The 21249-nt window shown below is 47.0% G+C and overlaps 1 protein-coding gene across 1 annotated transcript in view; it reads right to left on the bottom strand.

Moving 5' to 3' along the window:
• Positions 1–7419: 7419 nt before the first annotated feature.
• Positions 7420–21249, bottom strand: part of STIP1 (stress induced phosphoprotein 1) — a 98208-nt gene continuing 84378 nt past the window's right edge. The window contains exons 13-14 of the mRNA XM_082270700.1: positions 19277–19449; positions 7420–7755 (exon numbers count right to left, since the gene is read on the bottom strand). Coding sequence (XP_082126826.1) covers positions 7683–7755; positions 19277–19449 — 246 coding nt within the window. The 3' untranslated portion in view covers positions 7420–7682. The remainder of the gene's footprint in view (positions 7756–19276; positions 19450–21249) is intronic.

Below are 21249 nucleotides of genomic sequence, written 5' to 3' on the forward strand. Positions count from 1 at the left end.
ATGGACAGTGATTATAATTATTGTGAAGTGCCCCTGTGGATTTAGTTCTCAGATTTCCCCCCCCCCCCCCCATCCCTGCAGCAGTAATCTTCAGGTGCTGCGGGGAATAATTGAGTCAACGGACCTGTCATAAGCACTCATCAAAAGGGCTGTTAGGTCCCTCTACTGAACTGTAGATGTAATTGCACGTAGGGGCCATACAAACTACTGAGTACCATTTTGAGTTGCTGCAATGAAATTTCAGCAAAATGGACTAGCCTACTGCATCATTTTTATTTCACTTTGATTTTGGGGGTGTCTTTGAATTCAGCCCTCTGTAGGTTGATAATTTTATTTTGTATCAAACAATGTGGCATCCTTTTGTTCTGAACACATCACCCAGTCCATTTCAGTAAAGTTATCCAGCATGATATTTTTGTTTTCAAAGTGTTCCTTTAATTTTTTTTAAACAGTGTATATACTACGCTAAGGCATCTGAAGTAAATAGGGTGAACCTGTGTACATTTGGAATACCCAGTCATGTGTGAGGGAAACTATAAGAACAGGATTTTGGTAGCACGAAACTTTGAGACTAAAAATTAAAAACTGCTTCATCCAATTTACTAAGATTAGTGAATATTCACTTTACAAAAATAACTTGTAAATACCTGAAAATGCAAACTTTATTCTGAACTAGGGATGCACCGAAATGAAATTCTTGGCCGAAGCCGAATAATAATGAAATGTTTGGCCGAAGGCTGAATACCGAACGCGGTGTTTCGCATTTTTTCCATTTATTTTGCCAATTTTTTGTCCTCTCGTGTCTCTCTCTCTCTTGTCCTCTCTCTATCTCTCTTATCCTCTCATGTCTCTCTCCCTAAATGTTACTGTAGGGAATGGGATTCAGTGCACACTGCAGCCTTGTACCATAGGGTTAATGTTAGTGACACTGTAGGGATTGGGAAGGATGCTGGGAATGGAAATCAGGAAGCATGCAGGCAGCCTTGTAAATTTTAATTGCAGATACAGGGCACTGGGCAGGTCAGGGTTAATGTGGTAACATCAATTACTCAGTGACAGTCAGTCAGTGTCAGTGTAGACTCGATCAGATTATACAGTGACAGGCAGTCTTTCATAGTGGTAGTAGTAGGAGGCTGGAGGTGGACTAGTAGGAGCCTGGAAAGGAGCACAGCCGCATACATACATTACTCACTCGTGCACTGCAGCCCGCCCCACACATTCAGTGAGTCTTACTCTCCGCCCTAGTTTTTTCAATGGCACATTCAGGAAGCCAATCACGCCGTGAGTAGCGGGACAGCGGAACCAATCAGGTGTGCAGGCACGCGTGATTAGTTCGCTGTGCAGCTAATCACGGCGTGATTGGCTTCCTGAATGTGCCATTGAAAAAACTAGGGAGGAGAGTAAGACTCTCTGAATGTGTGGGGCGGGCTGCAGTGCACGAGTGAGTAATGTATGTATGCTCACCGCTGAAGTGTCCCGGCTTCCCCTGCCTAAGACGGAAGTCTGTGAGTCCTCCTGTCCTCCTCCGAGTCCCTTCCCCCTGTAAATATCGTGACCTCGGCGATATGAATATCGCCTACTACCACAGAACGATAGTCGATATCATATCATAAAGTGCTATTTTTTCTATTGTCGGCCGAATAATGTTCGGCCGCCGAATATTCGGTGCATCCCTATTCTGAACCCCAGTGAAGGCAAATGTTGAAATCAACTCTGCCCATTTTAAAGGCTATTAGACAAGGGATTGTCAAACAAAAGGCATGAGGAGCTGGACAATGGGATGATGAACAAGTACCAATGCGAAAGAAAAAAAAAATCTTTTAATTTTTTTTTTTTTTGTGGGAAAAGGGTCTTCTGTTTTATGTGACTCCAAAGGTGACATTGAAAACACCTTTCTCTTACCTTTAAGTTGGGTGACACAACAGCATGATCCTCAAGGAAGACGTTGTGTTCTGCCCATTCATCCCTAAATGCTTAGGATCCTAATCAGGTGTACCACTCGGCCCCTGTCCAGCTGCAGCCTTCCACAGATTTTAACAGGCTGCTGGCAGCGGGGCTGGACACTGCATATGCTGCATTTTGAACATCAGTCAACCTTTAGTCCAAAAATCAACTTCGAGTGTATTTATATAACAGATGGAGAAAAGTATTTAAGTACTGGTACTAGGCAGCATTTTGAACAGGACGGACAACAGCCAGCTTTAAAATTAAAAAATATAAGTGTGCATTATTTTATAGAATAAACACAGCAAAATATTGTCCTGACACCATACTGATTATTTAAGCACTTTTACTAGGGCACTTTAATATAGGGAGCCATCAAGCAGTAGCAGGAAAGGCTAAAATAAACAGGATTTAAACATTTTCTTTCCCCGCCTATACGAAAGCTGCATGACGTTGGTAACAAATCTCTGTGTAAATACCTTTTTTTTTTCCCCTTCTTTGGTATGGTCACATCATCGCACACTTCCAGCTTCCCTTTGTAGCTGTGCAAGCTGACAATGTGGCTGAATTCAGAGAGCCATGATGTCATCTGTCGACTTTTAATGCAGTATCTCTTGTGAATCCTCCTTTCAACCACCCAAAGCAGCCACCCACAGACACAGGAGATCTGGAGCAGTGCAATAACATGACTGCACCGTGACACATAACAGTAGAGTAAAAAAAAAAATGTTTTGACCCTAAGATTTGATATTTAGCAGGTTTTTAGGCTAGGATTTGATATTTACTAGCTCAATAGGTATACAAGCATTTTTACTAGGCCGCAGTTTAATAGAGAGACCAAGCAAGTTTTAATCAAGAAATCGTATTGAGAGTACACTATTTAAGAAAGACAAAGGCCCAAAGAATTCTTGATTGTCAGAGTAGTGGAAAAGGACAAAAATTAGGAGACAGTGGGGTTGATTTACTAAAAATGGAGTGCAAAATCTGGTGCAGCTCTGCATTGAAACCAAACAGCTTCCATTTTTTTTTGTCAAAACCTAATTGAACAAGCTAATATAAGAAATCTCCACCAGATTTTGCAGTAGTTTTAGTAAATCAACACCACAGAATATGATTTACCCTGCGGCAAATTTTGCAGCTGAGGGCCAGCTGCGGAAACATTATGTGCGACGTCTTGACAGTGACTAATCAGAATGCACTGGAAAATTTGAGCTGAGATCCAGCTGCAGAAAAAGTATGTGTGGCAAGCACTGCTGCATAAATATGCTCATTCACTACATATTTCCTGCAGCAGAGTATTTCAAGTCCCCTGTGTCACTGAGGACAACAATGTCTTCAGCAATCTCACTTTACTCATGTACACCTCCCAGGAGGAGTGAAATATACCCCTGGAGGCTGGAAGCCTGCACCATGTCCTTCTCTTCCTTTTATCCCTCCTCTGCCTGCTGCTGCCTTACACAGATAGAGGCAATTGCAAAAGGATCCCACAGGCCCTGAAACATATTTTTCCTGCTGCTGCGCCTACAGTCTTATACACTAGAGTATGTTCCAGCACGAACAGCAGAAAGATAATGTCATTGATCCACTCCTGGTCACGGCTCACCATTCTGGTTGCCACTTTGAATGATGAAAAGATGGTATATGCGTACTGAATCAGGAGCCAGTGAACCCCAGATCCCGTCCCCATCCATTACCTGCACAAATACTTAATGAACCACTGCTGCAGGATGCCAACATTTAGTCCCAACATGTGGTTGTATTGCATTTCAAGCAATTGGCAGGCAGATGGTGTGGTTGCTGTATATCCTCCAGGTAGAACACCTTTGGGATGAATTAGAGTGGAGACTGCGAGCCACGCCTTCTCATCCAACATCAGTCCCTGACATCACAAACGCGCTTCTGGAAGAATTGTCAAACATTTTCATAGACACACTCCTAAACCTTGTGGATAGCCTTCCCAGGAGAGTGAACCTGTTAGAGCTGCAAAGGGTTGCACCCTACGGGCTAAGACTGTGTGTAAAGGCAGGTGTCCCAATACTTCTGACAATATAGTCTATAGGTGGTAACCAAATGACTGCTACAATACATGATATGCTGCAGGCAGAGGCTAAAAAGCACTGGTGTGCTGTTAGCAGCAAATGTGGTAAATGCCCAGACTGCCAGGCTTTGTGGAGCAGCCCTGGGTAAAGTAGGGGCTTGCCGCCTTGTCAAGCTTGACAAAGCTACAATCGTGGCGGCAATCGGGAGGCTCCACAGAAGCGAGTGCATCCAGTCCTCTGCTCCCCTCGGCATCCGGGTGACTCTTCGGCCGGCTACTCACGGACTTCCGGTCTTTTGCGGTGACGTCATCTGCGTGCGCCTCCCGATGCTTACGGCGGGCACTAAGGGAGCACAACGCAGAGGCTCCGGTCTAGGAACACGGCCGCACACCGGACCGTGCGAGCCCTCCCACTCAGACCTACTCCGTTTTTCCACCTGCCAGCCCCATTCTTTTCCATCAGTTATCAGGCTCCCATGACAAACACCAGGGATCCCTGTAAAAACTAGCCAGGAGGCACAGAGGCTTCAAGGATCGGTAGGACTACCCATTTTATTATATTGTTTTAACCATTGTGGACTTACCTAATAAATTTTCATTAGACTGTCCATCTGAGTCTCCATTGGGGTTATTCACCAGTATTATGCACATCTGAGCACCATCCTTTATTTTTTTCCATTTAGAAATGGCTGCCATCCTGTGGACCTGTCTGTGCTCATCCATAAACATTACCTGTTAGTGGATCTCATCAAACATGATTTATATAAACCAAATTTGATAGTGACTATTCTAACTGTTCCAGTTGGAGGCTTTCTCTGCATAAGATAATAGCAGCAGTATTTCAGTCATAGGGATCCGAATATGACTAAAAGATGCCATCCATTAATCTTGGTAAAATGATAAGAATTCCATATCACAAACATATCTCAGCAGTACGGGGCCCCCGAATGGCAGATATAGATCTGTGCGATGGACTCTTTGTTACAAGTATTGTGCCATCTCATCTTAATGGAAGGTTTTCACTAACAAGTCTTTCCTGCAATGACAGTTAAAGCAATAATCGCTGTGAATAGCGTTTACCGGTAAAACTGACACTGGGAGACATGATGACTATTTAACTAAAGAAATGTCCACAATCAAATTTTCCACAACACCATTGACTAGTGACAATCTCGTCAAAATAGGCAGGAAAGGGGGAACACCCTTATCACCTTGGAAGATTTGCGGGTGCCAAACTGCACCAGTGTCGCCGACTCAGCATCGCTGAGTACTCCAACTTTAAAGCTTCCCGCACTGACCCAATTAGGGCCTCCACCAGCGCTTTTGCATGCGTGGCTGCAGAGGAGGCCTCGTCCCCACTGTTAGAGCACTCAGCGTGCATGGACAAAGACCCAGTGTGCTGACTATCATCCGCTGCGTCCAAATCTACCTTAGACCCTGAGGCAGCTGAGGATACAGGTGAAGGCGGGGGGCGCTTCTTGCTAGGCCACCTTTGCAGGGTCATATCTACCTTGGATACAAGGTGACTGCAGGGCTTCTGTCATGGCAGCCGGGGCAGACTGAGACCTAGAGGGTCCCGCAGCTTCCAGGAGTGGGTCAGGTGGCTCCATTGCCAACAAGGGATTAAATCCTAGCCACGCCGTGAAGAAAAAAATATACATATTTTTTTCAAAAATAGGGGAATCCCCCCGCACACCACAAGAATCAGCGCACCTGCGGTGCTGTATAGCAGAGGAAGGATCGTATATCCCCCAGAGACTCATGACCCCAGAGCTTGATAATGCCAAAAAGCCTACCACACAGCGATGAAATGCGATGGAAGAGGAAGCGTCGACATTAACACTAGAGGCCCCCGCAGCACATCACTGCAATCAGACTACAAGAAAATGGCCACCGTTATTCTTTATGGGAAAATCAAAACATGGCCGCTGAACTACACAAACATAGCCGGGAATGCAGCATCTACGACAAAACGGCAGGGCTGCATGGAACCCCAGGGAAGAGGCATCCACCAGGAGGGGACCCCCCCGCAGCACCAAGGTACAGGCACCCTCAAAAAGGGGGACTGACAGCGGCACCCACCACCACTCTCTGGCCCAACACCAGACAAGAGCCCCTACCTAAATACACCCGTTCCCCCCCCCCCCCAAAAGGGGCTGGGGGGGGAGGGGGGAGACAGGTGAGGGCAACCTGCGCCTGGGAAACCCGTTGTGGAGATGGGGGAAAAAAAAAAAAAAAAAAAACATGAGGGGGGGAGGACACAGGAGAGGACCTACCATCCCCAGGCAAGGCCCGCGACCACCCCAGCAATTCTGAAAGAAAGGGGGGGGGGGGGCGACACTACTTACCTACTGCGGGCTGAGGTACGCTGCAACTCTGAATGTGACTATCGTGACCAGGGCTATGCGACCTTGCAAGGTGTTTCATTCGCCAGCCAGCCCACGTCCAGTGGGGCTATGTCGCGGAGCTGATAGTTGGGTCACGCTCGCAGGCCAGACTGGGAAGACCATAAGGATCTAGTATATCCAGTGCGTCGCCCAATCCGGCTGTCGATTATAGTTCACACAGGAACAGGTTGATTGTAGTTCACACAGGAAAAAAAATAAAGAAAAAGTAAAAAATTCCATATAAAAAAAGTAAAGAATGCCAGGACCGCAGATCCCAGCAGAGAGCCATGTCCTGACTAGGCAGAAAAAAACTGAAGTCCTATAGCAGGAAGTGATGGTATACCGTCTGGAACTGCCTCAGGGGCGTAACCAAAAAAAGGTTTCCACCTAGTCCTACTCCTGAAGGGAGAGCAGCATAAGCCCAATGGTTTAGAAGACATGGAGCTGTGTTAGTCAGTGAACGAAAGAGAAAATAAGGTTAGTCTTTACAACAGCAGCGCTGCAGACAGACATTTATCCTATTAAGACACTAGCAAAAAAAATAAAAAATTGAGGCATGTTGATTGTAGGAGGGGTTTATACCCTGTGCTGGCCTACAGTTTTTTTTTTTTTTTTCTTTTCCAGTCTTCAATCCTTCTGTAAGTAGCAATAACTCAAAGATTGTAAACTTCCTGTGTCCTTTAATGGACAGAAATTAACCCCCACCCCCCCCAATACTCTACCACAGAAGATAGCAGTAAATCCTCTCCCATCTCCAAACCCCCCCCATAAAATGCACTTTTTGCAGTTCCGTTTTTAAAAAAGTCCAGTCTTAATTTAGGTACAACTGTTTAACTGTTTTACTGTAAACAGTTGATATGAATAGCTACCTTAACATGCATGTGTACACATATATTATATATATATATATACACATATACACACACACACACACACACACACACACACACACACACACACACACATACATACATACTTATTCAGCTCAACCATCCCTATAGACATTTTATAGAATAAGACGGTAAGCAAATGAAGTATTACACAAATTCACATATATCATCACGTGCTTGTCTTTATTACAATATTACAGGTCAATAAACTTAAACAACTGGGAGAGATTAGCAGAACAAATATGCGTATAGAGTGTCTGACGCATGGATCTCTCCCCCAGCTCTGCTGTTCACAGAGCGAACCTTTCATAAAATCCCTAACTCTCCACTGCACCACAACTAGTGAAGAGAAAAATAGGGGCAGCATCGGGGGATGACACCAGCTCTTAACATGAGGCAAAAGGAGGGGGCTTAAGAGATTCATCACCGGATGGCAATTAACCCAACATCCATTAATTTCTGTATCTTCTGGGCAATAACTGGATTTTTCAAGTGTCTGTAGGGGGAAATAAAAAAAAAAAAAAAAAAAAAAAAGCACAAACAAGTTAAGCCATCAGGATTTAAGCGGAAACAGATTATTACTATGATTCTTATTTTTCTAATCTTCTGGGAATGTAGAACCATCAGTATAGAGAAAAATAACGGAATTTTTGTAAAATCTTACCTGTAAAATTCCTTTCTCTGAGTCCTCCGACAGTCGCCGCCTCTTCATATTAGTCACATATGGGGTATTAGACTTTGCTCCGAAGGAGTAGCTAGGCAACAGAATATGTTAACAATAAAGCTTTTAACATATCCCACCCTCAAGGGGTGGTCCCCTCAGTCAATACCCTCCTACTTCCTGCAACCATATCTCAGTTTTAGTGGAATAGCAGTAGAGTATACAACCAAACCCCAAAAGAGGGGCGGGGGCGGCGACTGTCGGAGGACTCAGAGAAAGGAATTTTACAGGTAAGATTTTACAAAAATTCAGTTTTCTCTTACGTCCTCCGGCAGTCGCCGCCTCTTCATATTCGTCACATATGGGGACGTCCCAAAGCAGTGCAAACATGAGGGGTGGGAAACGCATCCGCGCCGAAAAGGCAACGCAGTCTCCGCATCAAAGAAAGGAACCTTACCAAAGGAAGGAAACCAGCTGGGCAACAGTAAAAAACAAGTGCTCAACAGGAGCAACAACCCAGGAAAAGACAAAAAACCAGGGGATACAAAAAACTATCCCAACAGCCAGGAGTCCCCAACAAGGGACCCTATGGAACAGCCGCACTAAGAACCTTGCGGCCAAAGGAAGCATCCGCCGATGCCTGAACATCTACTTTGTAGAATTTTGTGAAAGTGTGCACGGTCGACCAGGTCGCCGCCTTACACACCTGGGCTACAGAAGCCCCATGACGACAGGCCCAAGACGTACTCAAAGATCTAGTAGAGTGCGCCTTCACAGGGACAGGAGGAGCCTTACCCTGCAAAGCATAGGCCTGTTCAATGGTCTGCCTGATCCATTTGGCGATGGTAGAGGCCGAAGCCGCCATGCCCTTCCGAGGACCCTCCGGAAGAACAAACAAGGAGTCCGTCTTACGAAAAGACTCAGTCGATTTAAGGTAAACCCTTATCGCCCGAACAACATCCAGAGAATGCAATCTCACCTCCTTTGGATGTTTAGGCTTCGCGCACAGCGAAGGCAAGACAATATCCTCATTAAGATGGAATTCCGAAACTTGTTTCGGAAGAAAAGAAGGATTAGGTCGCAAGACCACCTTATCCAAATGAATAACCAGGTACGGAGACTTGCAGGACAAAGCCGCCAGCTCCGACACTCTGCGAGCCGAAGTGATCGCCACCAAAAAGGCAACCTTTTTGGACAACATAGACAACGAGATCTCCCTGATCTGTTCAAAAGGAGCACGTTGTAACACAGAGAGAACGAGATTCAAGTCCCAAGGGGGCAAAGGATCCCTCCTAGGAGGAACCAGATGCCGCACACCCTGAATAAAAGTGCCAACCAAAGAGTTGGAAGCCACGGGACGTTGAAACAGAATGGCCAGCGCAGACACCTGACCCTTTATCGTAGCCAGCGCCAAACGCTGATCAACACCCGTCTGAAGAAAAGACAGCACACGGGAAACCGAGTACGTGCGGGGTGAAAACCTCCTGGACTCACACCAGGCAAAATAGGCCTTCCAAGTACGGTAATAAACCTTCCCCGAGGAAGTATGAACGACCTCTGGAGAGAGACCCTTCTCCTTCAGGACCTCTGTCTCAACAGCCAGGCCGTCAAAGCCAGCGACTGTAAAGCAGGATGGTAAATCGGTCCCTGAGACAGTAGATCGTCTCGAAGAGGTAGACGCCAAGGGGCGTCGACCGCCAGATTCACGAGGTCTGCGTACCAGGACCGGCGAGGCCAGTCCGGTGCCACAAGAATCACCGTGCTGCGTTCCGAGAGTAACCTGCGAAGGAACCTGGACAGCAACTGAATCGGTGGGAACGCGTACATCAGCCTGTACTGATGCCACGGGGCCACTAACGCGTCCGACGCGTCTGCCCGAGGGTCGCGCGTCCTTGCCACGAACCTTCTCACCTTGTTGTTGAGACGAGACGCGAACAGGTCCACATCTGGAAGACCCCACTTCGCGCACAACATCTGGAAGACAGCCGAGTGAAGAGACCATTCCCCCTGATCCAGGGTCTGGCGACTCACATAGTCCGCCTGCCAGTTCTCCACCCCCGGAATGTGAACTGCCGTTATCGCCGGGACATGAGTCTCGGCCCAAGACAGAATGTCGGCCACTTCTCGAGCCGCCCGGGCACTCCTGGTGCCCCCTTGGTGGTTGATGTAGGCCACCGCCGTGGCATTGTCCGTCTGCACCCGAACCGGGCAGCCCTGCAGCCGGTCCGTCCAGCGATGAAGACAGATTTATCGCACCTAATTCCAGAATGTTGATCGGAAGGGAAGGCTCTCCCTCCGACCAAGTCCCCTGGGCAGACAGAACGCCCAGAACACCACCCCAGGCCGACAGGCTGGCATCCGTGGTGATCACCGTCCATGAGATAGGACGAAACGACTTGCCCCCGGACACCATCGGGGACTGGAGCCACCACAGAAGGTCTCTTCTGGTGCGATGACTCAACGAGATCTGAAGATCCAGAGATTGAGGTCGCCCGTCCCACTTGGACAGGATCTCCGCTTGGAGACCCCGCGTGTGAAACTGGGCGAAGGGAATCGCCTCGAAGGCCGAGACCATCAATCCCAGACATCTCATGCACGTCCTTAAAGACGAGTGCGGAACGTCCCTGAGGGACCTGACTTCCTCCTGAAGAGTTCTGAGTTTGTCTTCCGGCAGGAAGACCTTTGCTTGTACCGAGTCCAGAATCATTCCCAGGTAGGGAAGACGAACCGACGGACTCAGCGTCGACTTTGGAAAATTTATCGTCCAACCAAACTCCTGTAGAGTTTGCATCGTGACAGACAGGTCCTCCTCCAGACCCTGGCTGGTCGCAGACCGAACCAGGATGTCGTCTAGATACCCCAGGACAGAAATGCCCTGGGCCCTCAACAATGCCAGAACCGGTGCAAGCACCTTGATGAAGACCCGCGGAGCCGAGGCGAGACCAAAAGGCAACGCCACGAACTGGTAGTGATCCTCCGCAATGGCGAATCGAAGGTACCTCTGGTGACCTTCGAAAATGGGGATGTGAAGGTACGCATCCTTCAAAATCGATGGAGGCCATGAATTCCCCCGGAACCAGGGCAGCCACCACCGACCGCAGGGATTCCATGCGGAACTTGCGAACCCGCACAGAGCGGTTCAGAGCCTTCAAGTCCAGAATTGGACGAACCTTGCCCTCCTTCCTGGGCACGGTGAACAGATTGGAATAAAACCCCCGAAATCTGTCCCGATGAGGCACCGGAACCACCACTCCCTGAGCCCTCAGGTCCCGCACCGCCAGGTGCAGGTCCCGCAAACGCTCTGGAGACAGTTGAAGATTTGAGGGAAAAAATCTGCTCTCCGGCCGAGAGAGAAACTCGATCTTGTAACCAGATCGAACGATTTCCTGAACCCATCTGTCCCGCACACGGGCCAACCAGGGCTGAAGAAAACCGAGCAAGCATCCCCCCACCCCAAAACTGGGTGAGGGCGCCCCTTCAGGCCGCACTGTTATGGGCTGCAGATCCGGATTGGCCGGACTTCTGTTTACCAGACCAGGGCTTCTTCTGAGAGCCTTGACCTTTGAACGGCTTGCCCTTGTAGTGCGGCCGAAAGGCACGAAAGGACCCCTGAGGGGGCCGAAAATTAGCATGCTTCTTCCCAGAAGCCCCCTTAGCTTTGGGGAAATGGGGCAAGAGAGTGCTCTTACCCCCGGTGATCCCCTTAATCAACACATCCAGGGACTCCCCAAAAAGGCGAGACCCATCATAAGGTAGATTGGCTAAGGTCTTACGTGAAGACTGGTCCACCGACCAACATTTTAACCAAATCAGGCGGCGAGACAACACCGCCACACTGTGCACACGTGCAGCCAACGGAACCAGGTCCAGGTCCGCATCACACAGATACATGACACCCTGGTGGATTTGATCCACCATATCCAGGGTCGCCGGTGAGGCCGAATCGGCCACTAGGACGCGCCTAAGCATCTGCGTCCAACTTGCGATCGCCTGGGCCGCCATGAGAGAAGCAAACAGAGCCTTAAGCATAGAACCCGTAACAGAATAAGTATGACGGGTAAGAGACTCTAGTCTCCTATCCGTGGCGTCACGGAACACAGGGGAATCCTCTGCAGGAATCGCAGTGGCTTTGTTTAAAACCGCAATTGCGTAATCCACTGGGGGTGGCACACACCACCTTTCATCAGTGGAAGGTGAAAAAGGATAACGCAGCTTGAATCTACTTGGTACAGCAAAAGGTTTGCGTAGATTGCGCCATTGTTCCTTAACAGCGCGCTGAAAATCATCATTGCAGGGAAAAACCTGCGGCGTCCTGTGTTTTCTCTGCGTCCCATAAGCCGCCAAGGCGGCGGGGGGACACACCTCATCCTGCAAAGGCAGCGTTTGCTTTATGGAAGCAATCAACTCATCCATGATTGCAAGCTCTTCAGGCGAGCCAGGGGGAGAATTATCAACCCCTTCAACTTCAGCCTCCACCTCAGACCCTATTAGATCAAGAGAGGAGCGGGACCCCGATAAGGAGGCCCCCGCCATAACAGCCCTATCACCTTCACCCTCAGAATCAGAGGAAAGAGCAACTCTGGGCCTTTTAGTAGATTGAGCAGCCACCAGCATCTGCACCTGAGCAGCAAGGCCAGCCACAATAGTGGCCAAATCCCCCCCTGGGGGGGAAAACAGCGGTCCCCTGGCTTTCCACCAAGGCTGTAGGAAATTTTCCCTCCTGAGAATCCATTGCCCCTGTAATGCCAGACAACAAAGGGTTAACTGCCCCTTTTAAGCAAGCGCGGCAAGCGCAGCCCACCGCACCACACTCAAGCACAATAAGACCCCCACAGGGAATATGCAAACTGAACACAGGCAATGGATAGCAAGAACAGAAGGGTAAAACCTGAGGAGACCCTCGCCGCTGCTGCTGCCTCGATCGGTGTTCCTGGAAAGAGGAAGTGATGCTGCCAGGGCGCTCTATGTAAGCCTATGGAGGCTACAAGAAAATGGCCGCCATGCATGTAAAACATGCGGCCGGAGCGGGTGTAGGCAAAATGGCGCCGTTTGGCGCCGAAACCGCCGCTCCACAGTGCAGTAAAAAACACACATTACATTCCAGTATCAGAATACATGTCAGATCGCCGCAGCGATCGCTGTATAATGCCCAAACATGCCAAAAAACATGCCCCACAGCACACAGCTTCACACACTGATCAGCCTGACACAGACAGTGTCACACATCTCCCCCCCCCCCCCTTGCAGCCCACAGCATGCAGCCGAGAGATAGGGAGACAAGCAGTGTGATTAAAGGCAGGTTACACAGTCCCAGACTGACACCCCCCCAGACAGACAGGTCCCCACATAAATACACTTACCTCACATGGCGTGGGGGACCCGCACAGGCGAACAAGCCGCTGCACATGAGGCAGGGAGAGTCGCATTCAAGACGCACAAAATGGGGGTTAAGAAACCGCACAGCGTCCAGTGAGGTAGCCACCTCACCAATCATCCCTGCACCGAACAGGGATGGGTCGTTCACTGTGCCAGGAGCGTTACCTGGCTGAACGCTCGATGGCAGACTGGGAAGCCACTGACCCACGACCTGCGATCAGGGGGGATCAGCCCGAGACCCAGTCTGCATGATCCTCTTCATCCGAAGAACTAATTAATGCTGACAAAAATAACAGCTAAGTAAAGGTAGAGAGAAAACTCAAACAAAATTTTAAAAGAAGAAAGAGTCTGGGGCAGAAAGCCCCAGCACAGAAAAAGCCAGCCACTCCTGACAAGCTAGACATTAAAACTGAGATATGGTTGCAGGAAGTAGGAGGGTATTGACTGAGGGGACCACCCCTTGAGGGTGGGATATGTTAAAAGCTTTATTGTTAACATATTCTGTTGCCTAGCTACTCCTTCGGAGCAAAGTCTAATACCCCATATGTGACGAATATGAAGAGGCGGCGACTGTCGGAGGACGTAAGAGAAAAGTAGATTTAAAAAGGACTTGCGGACCATTACAAATAAACTAGTAAGACCAATTAGAATACTGCATATAGGTTATTGAATATGTAAATATTCATAAATATAAAACATTCAAAAATAAGTCCTAAAACCTGCACAAACCATTTACAATGGATATTTAAAATAATCACATTTTGTCGATTTGCAGTCTGAAATGAAGACAGGCAGTTTTTGCTTTATCCAGCTGTATTTACTCAGTGCAACCTAAAACATCCAAGTTAAAGCGGAGTTCCACCCGTTTTTGTGTTTATTAAGTCAGCAGCTACAAAAAGTGTAGCTGCTGACTTTGAACACTCACTCACCTGTCCCATGGTCCAGCGATGCGGCTGGCAGGAGTCTCGGATCTCTTCCTGCAGCGCAGGCATCTTCCGTGTGGGCACCTGGCTGTTCACAGCCGGGTGAGCACTGTGCAAGCGCGAGTCGCGCTCCGCGTCCTGAGTAGACGGCAATCTTCTGGGACCTGTGACGTGCCCCAGATGATTGCAAAGAGGGAGGGGGAGAGGAGAACTTCTGCTCGAATGGAAGTGGGATTGGGTACTGTCAGAGCTAGGTACTGTCAAAAAGATCTCCGGGATAAAGTTGTGGAAAGGCACAAGTCAGGAGATGGAAGGATTTATCAATGCCTAGAAGCACAGTGAAGTCTATTATTAGGTGGAAGGTATTTGATACTACACAGACCCTCCCTGGATCAGAATGTTGCTCCAAACTGGACAAAAGAGGCAGTAGGAAACTGGTTAGAGAGAATACCAAGAGGCCTACAGCAACTCTGAAGCAATAACAGGAATTTATAACAGATTGGTCATTGTGTGCATGTGACAACAATATCACAAATTCTTCAAACGTTGCTTGTATGGGAGGGTTGCAAGAAAGAAATGGGATTTTTGACTTACCGCAAAATCCATTTTGTCTAATGTTAATTGACAGACACAGCACCCACCCCTCTGTGGAGATGTAATTCTTCTGACACTGCTTGTAACTAAACTGAGTACCTATAGCAGAGAGGGAGTATACCCCGAGACTACAAGTAGGCATAGCCAGACTTTCTGCCTAGTGTCCTACTCCTGTAGGGGGCAGTATAACCCAATAGTTAAGATAATCAGGAGCGGTGTCTGTCAATGAACATTAGAGAAATGGATTTTACGGCAAGTCAAAATCCCATTTTTCTCTTGCGTTAATTGATGACAGCTCCGGATCATCTTAACCACTCGGACGTCCCAAAGCAGTGTTAATCATGAGGGGTGGAAACAGCAAATAAGAAAATTCCCCAAGACTAACAATAGCCAACCAGGTAAACAGGAGCTCAACCAAAAACAACAGGAGCTCACCTGAAAAAAACGTTACACCCTCAAAGAGGACCAGGTCCTCTAAACAGCAGCCTGCAAAACCTTGCGGCCAAAGGAAGCATCCACAGATGCTAACACATCCACTTTATAGAACTTTGTGAAAGTGTGCACCGACTGCAAACCTGCGTCACTGACGCCTGATGACAGAAGGCCCAGGAGGCACTGAGCGCCTGAGTAGAGTGTGCCTTGACAGGGAAAGGAGGAACCTGACCCTTGATGGAATATGCCTGAATCACAGTCTTTCTGACCCATCTGGAAATGGTCACAGATGAAGTGGACAACCCTTTCAGAGGCCCATCCGTAAGCACAAATAGTGAGTCCGATTTCCTAAAAGACTTGGTAGCTGCCAGGTATACCCTAAATCGCCCAGACCGCAGCCAAGGCATGTAAAAGCAATTTCCTTAAGATGTTTTGGCCTCGGTCACAGGGAAAGGCAACAATGTCTTAATTTAACCACTTAAGCCCCAGAAGATTTTACCCCCATTATGAACAGGGGGCATTTTGCGATTCGGCACTGCATGACTAACGGACAATTGCGCGGTCGTGCGATGCTGTACCTAAACGAATTTGACGTCCTTTTTTTCCCCACAGAGCTTTCTTTTGGTGGTATTTGATCACCTGTGCGATTTTTTGATCATGCGCTATAAACTTAAAAAGGAGCGAAAATTTTGCAAAAACAACAACATTTTTCACATTTTTTTTATATGAAATTCAAAAAAAAAAAAAATATCACAATAAGCGTATTTCGATTGGTTTGCGCAAAAGTTATTGCGTTTACTAACTAAGGGAAAGATTGTCATTTTTTTTTTTTTTTTTTAACGAGTAATGGCGGCGATCTGCGATTTTTTTTGCGGGACTGCGACATTGCGACGGACAGATCGGACCCTTGACTGACATTTGACACTTTTGGGGGTACCAGTGACATTACTACAGTAATCAGTGCTATACATATGCACTGTTACTGTAAAAATGACACTGGCAGGGAAGGGGTTAACTTTATTGGGGAAGGAGGGATTAAGTATGTCCCTAGGGGCATGTTTCTAACTGTCATTGGACATGGCTACTGGTGTAAGAACAGAGATCAACGGTCCTACATAGTAGAACCGTTTGATCTCCATTTTTACACAGGGGAGAATGACAGGTGGCTTTGTTTACATTAGCCGCCTGCCTTTCTTCCTTCACAGCGCACGATCGCGAGTGACCGGCGGACATCGGGTCCGCCAGTCACACGCGCGTGCGCTATTGGCTCACAAGCCAATGACAGGCTAGTGACGTACCCATACGTCACTTTGCCTGGCCTGACCGCCGCAGTATATGTACTTGCGGCGGTCGGCAACCGCTTAAATGAAAATCGGAGACAACCTGAGGAAGGAACGACGGACAGGGGCGAAGAACCACCTTATCACGGTGAACCACCAAGTAAGATGGACAGGATAATCCAGTCAATTCCGACACCCTACACGCAGGGGTGAAAGCCCCCAAAAAGGCCACCTTCTTCTGGGACAGCATAAGCAGGGGAATCTCCCGAATATTCTGGAGGACCAAATTGAGATCCCAAGATAGCAACAGAGACCGCATTGGAGGGGTCAAGAGCCTCACTTCCTAACGAAAAGTACGCACCAAGGAGTATGTGGCCAAGGGCCGTTGAAAGAAGACCACTAAGGCAGACACCTGATAGTACTCAAGGCAAGTTGCTGCTCAACCCTCAAGGCCAGTTTCTGCTCAACCCTTTGTTGAAGGAAGATCAAGGTCCGAGCCACCGAAAAAAAAAAAAAAAAAAAAAAAGAGCAAGGATGAACCCCAAGAGACTCACACCGTGCAATGTATGTCTTCCACGTACGAGGGTAGATCTAGCTAGAAGTAAACTTCCTAGCTTTTAACAGCATTGGAATCACCGACACCGACAAACCTCTATCCATCAGCACCTGACGCGGTCAACAGCCAAGCCGTCAAAGCTAGAGACTAAAGCAGGATGAAAGATTGTCCTTGGGACAGCAGATTCTCCCTGAGAGGAAGCATCAAAAAAGGAACTTCGGCAACCAGCTGCACCAGATCGATGTACCAAGCTAGGCGAGGGCAGTCCGGGCCCTCTAAGATGACCGGAATCCCATCTGCCTCGGATCCTGCGTAGAAGTCTTGGCAGAAGCGTGAGAAGAGGGAAGGCGTAAAGCAGATGATACTGACCCCACGGGGCCAACAGCGTGGTGTCTGCCAGAGGATCCGTGACCGACCTACAAACTTCTGCACCTTTCTGTTGAGCCGAGACACCAACAGCTCCACCTTCGGGGATGCCCCACCAGAGACACAACTGATGAAACTCCACCGGATGAAAGGACCACTCCCCTTGGTCCAACTCCTGCTGACTGAGGTAATCCGGCTTCTAGTTTTCCACTCTAGAAATGTGTATAGGAGAGGGGGGGGGTTGGTCTGTAACGAACCGTTCTGCCCACCTTAGAATGCCGGCTACCTCCAGAGCCGCCAGGACACTTCTTGTGCCCCCCTGGTGATTGACATAAGCCACGGCTGTGGCACTGTCTGATTGAATGCGCACTGGACATCCCTAAAGACGACCTGTCCAATGTTCCAGGCACAGTGATCACTCGGAGAACAAAGACATTAAATCTGTAGTCTGGACTCTTCCAGTGTCCAGACCTCCTGAGCAGAAATTTTGCCGTGCTTCTGGTCTGTTTTTCCTAGGTCATGTGACTCAAAACTGCATCAAAAACATAACACGAGTGCATTATAGATACGTTCCTGCTGCGTTTTCAATGTATTTCAAACAAGGAGATGCGCTTCTGGTGCAGTTTTTTTTAACAAAAATGCACCATACATTTTGTTACAGGATAAATTCCATATAAGCCTATCGGGATGATCAGCCGCAGGTTAGTTGGAAGGGGTGAGGGTGCCATTCCTAAATTTTCGCTAATTTGCAGGTTGGGCTTGCAGCACTGGAGTCCAAGGCTCAGATCAGAAGATTGTACCAACTTCCTTTTACCATTTAAATCCCTCTGGACATTGACTACCTTGCTTCTCTCTCTCTCCATGCTAGACATGGATAGGGGAGCTCCCAGGCTGTGGCAGATCTTGTAGAACCCCACCAGAACTTCTACCAAGTGGACTCCATGGAGCCCCACCACTAGGACCCCAATGTCCAGAAAAGGGCGATTACCATTCCAATAGACAAAAAAAAACAAAAAAAACCTATATAAGCGCCAAGAAATCCGTTCGCATCACATGATGTATTAAAATGAATAGAAGTCCAATAGGGGAGTCTTTTGTTTAAAAAAGTCTAATAAAGCAATCATAAACGATGTGATAAAAACAGTCCTGCTGTACCTGGCAGCTTTTGATCAGAGATGAAGAGGAACTCTGGAGCAATATGAAAAACAAAAACAGGAAAAGCGCTCTGGGTGCAGACTGCTTGAATACTACTTTTATTAAAGCAGTCTGCACCCAGAGCGCTTCTCCCGTTTTTGTTTACAATTCCAATAGACGTCTCTTGAGCTTCATCTAGAAGAGCACTGGCCAGATACAGCCCACTGGTAGCTCACCAATCTGACTAGCAGCCATGTCTCAGAGACTTCACACCAAACCCCAATCCACAGACCACAGCCCAGAGCCAGGACCATCAAACAACTTTCCCTCACCCCAAAATTCATCCTGAACATAAAATGAACTGGGAAATTTGGTCTGGGGAACAAATACTACCAACTACCACGTACATGGTAGGACAATTGCCTGTAAGCTAAAACAAGAAATAAAAAAGCTGGAAGACTGCAGGGATCAGGTAACTAAAGAATTCGATTAGCGGTCAATGATTTAGGTCTGATTGAGGTCTGACTAAGGTCTAAACAAACTATCTCCACTTAGGGCAACCAGCCAATACAGATTACTAGTACTGGTCCAGGAGGCAAATGCAGCACCCCAAGCCTAGACCTGCCCAAAGACCTAAATAAAGATAAGGAAAGACAAAAAGTCAGGTAGCCAAGCCATTAGTTTGTATTACTCACTCGCTCAGTGCTTGTGGGTCCTTTTGCATTTGTTCCAGTATAAGTCTCATAGCTGGATCACTCATAATCTGTTGCACTTCTGGATCTGACATTGCCCTGCGCTTTACATCTTCTGGACTGTCATTCCGGTGATACTGAGACATCATACACCTCTGATAACCATCAGTTGCTTCCTGTGTGATCATATAAATGTTAAATCTGATAAGCTCTTCCCATTTCAATAGTATTTTACTTGGTTTTATTTATTTTTAGAGTATTCTACAAATGAGCATCTCAAAAACACGTTAAAGGTGTAAAAGGTCCTAACCTATGACTTGTACAATCTATTACAGACATATGGCTTGGGCACAAACCAGCAACTATCCATTACTACTTTATTCCTATTACATTGTGACTATTCTCCTTTAAATAGTCCTCACCCAATATACATTTATGCATTGGCTTTTCTCCAATCAAGCTTGTGGAACTAGAATTATTCATGGATAGCAACAACATTTTCTATTGGCTACAAAATTTGACAAGTTCTCCGTAACATGCTTTTAAGCTTTAAAATGATCACAATAGATCTCACCAGTCAACTATATCTGGCATTTGACTGTGAGCCTCAATTTTATGTCCTGTTATTATATTAAAGCAATTTCTCATAGATGGTTGATTATTTAAGCTACAAAAAGGCCAAAAATATTTTTGAAATGATACATTTCTGAGAACAAATAATGAAAGCTATTGCAATACATTTCTTCAGAAAGTAAGCCATTCTCTAATAAGTCAGCAAAATGACATCATGCAAACAGGAAACCGGTGAGTAACCCCTACAACTGAACAAAAGAAATAGAATTTTTTTTTATTCATGGGGGATCAATTCAAAATGACTAATAAAACCATTCTGTCTATAGCCAACCTCATATTTAATGTACAGTAGTCTGGTTTATTGCTTGCCATTGTCAGATTTCTCAACATACCCTCATGTGTGTGGTTAGAGTTACTGGGATGCAGGACATAGAAAGCACATTACTGCTATAACTAGATTTGAGTACATTTAGCATATTTGGGCATTCTATTATGGAAACTACATTATGTTGGATTAATTAGGGAAATCTGAGGCAAACTGTGCTTTGTCACCAGTATTTAAAGTAAATATTTTTGCCCATGCAGGGCAAAGTAAAACATTTTTACTTCACCCAGCAGCATACACTCCCTTTTCTAGCACTCTTCTCTATTCAGCCACCAGATCACAAGAGCAAAAGTGAAATACCTGGCACTTCTGGGGATAAATGAACACGCAAACTTCACTCCCCCTTATTCCGTGTAAGTGCAATGAGCAAAATAACTGCCCTAGTGCTGCCACATGGAGCTGGGGGTTAAACCGGTTGAACAAAAAAAAAAAAAAAAAATTGACTTAATTTCCCCATCCACACATTTGAGGTAGATGGGGAAATCCTTCCCACTATGCCTTTGTATTTGACAGCGGAAAGACTTCCCAGTCATCAGAATATAAGGATTAGTGCTGCCGGCTATAGCCTTCAGTGGCGAACAAGTGGCAAAAATCAGACAGGCGGTTGTACAAAAGTCGATCGACTTCTGTACAACCACACTGCCCATATATCGATCTGAGATCAACTGGTCCCTTCAGAACTGGTTGAATTTAGACCCATGTATGGCTGGTTTATAGCCTTGTGTGAACTATGAAAAGTTGGTGTAGAGATCACACTGGGCTTTTTTTTTCTGGCATGAGCAGCTGAATGGAGCAGCATGGTTGCAAGGAAATGTAAGTATATGATGCTGCAAGAGGGAAGCCAAGTAAGATTTTACCTCCGCCATGCTAAGGAATAGACTTCTACAGGGCTAGCACATGTTTCTCCCTTTAAAAAAGTATTGAGCTAAAGTGGAATGTTAGTCAGAAAACAAAGTCATGCTAGATCACTTCAGGCTGGCCCCTTTTGCAGGTATAGCTATGTAAAATATTAAAAATA

The sequence above is a fragment of the Pelophylax lessonae genome (assembly GCF_965119305.1).
Source record: "Pelophylax lessonae genome assembly, chromosome: 10".
NCBI classification, from domain to species: Eukaryota; Metazoa; Chordata; class Amphibia; order Anura; family Ranidae; genus Pelophylax; species Pelophylax lessonae.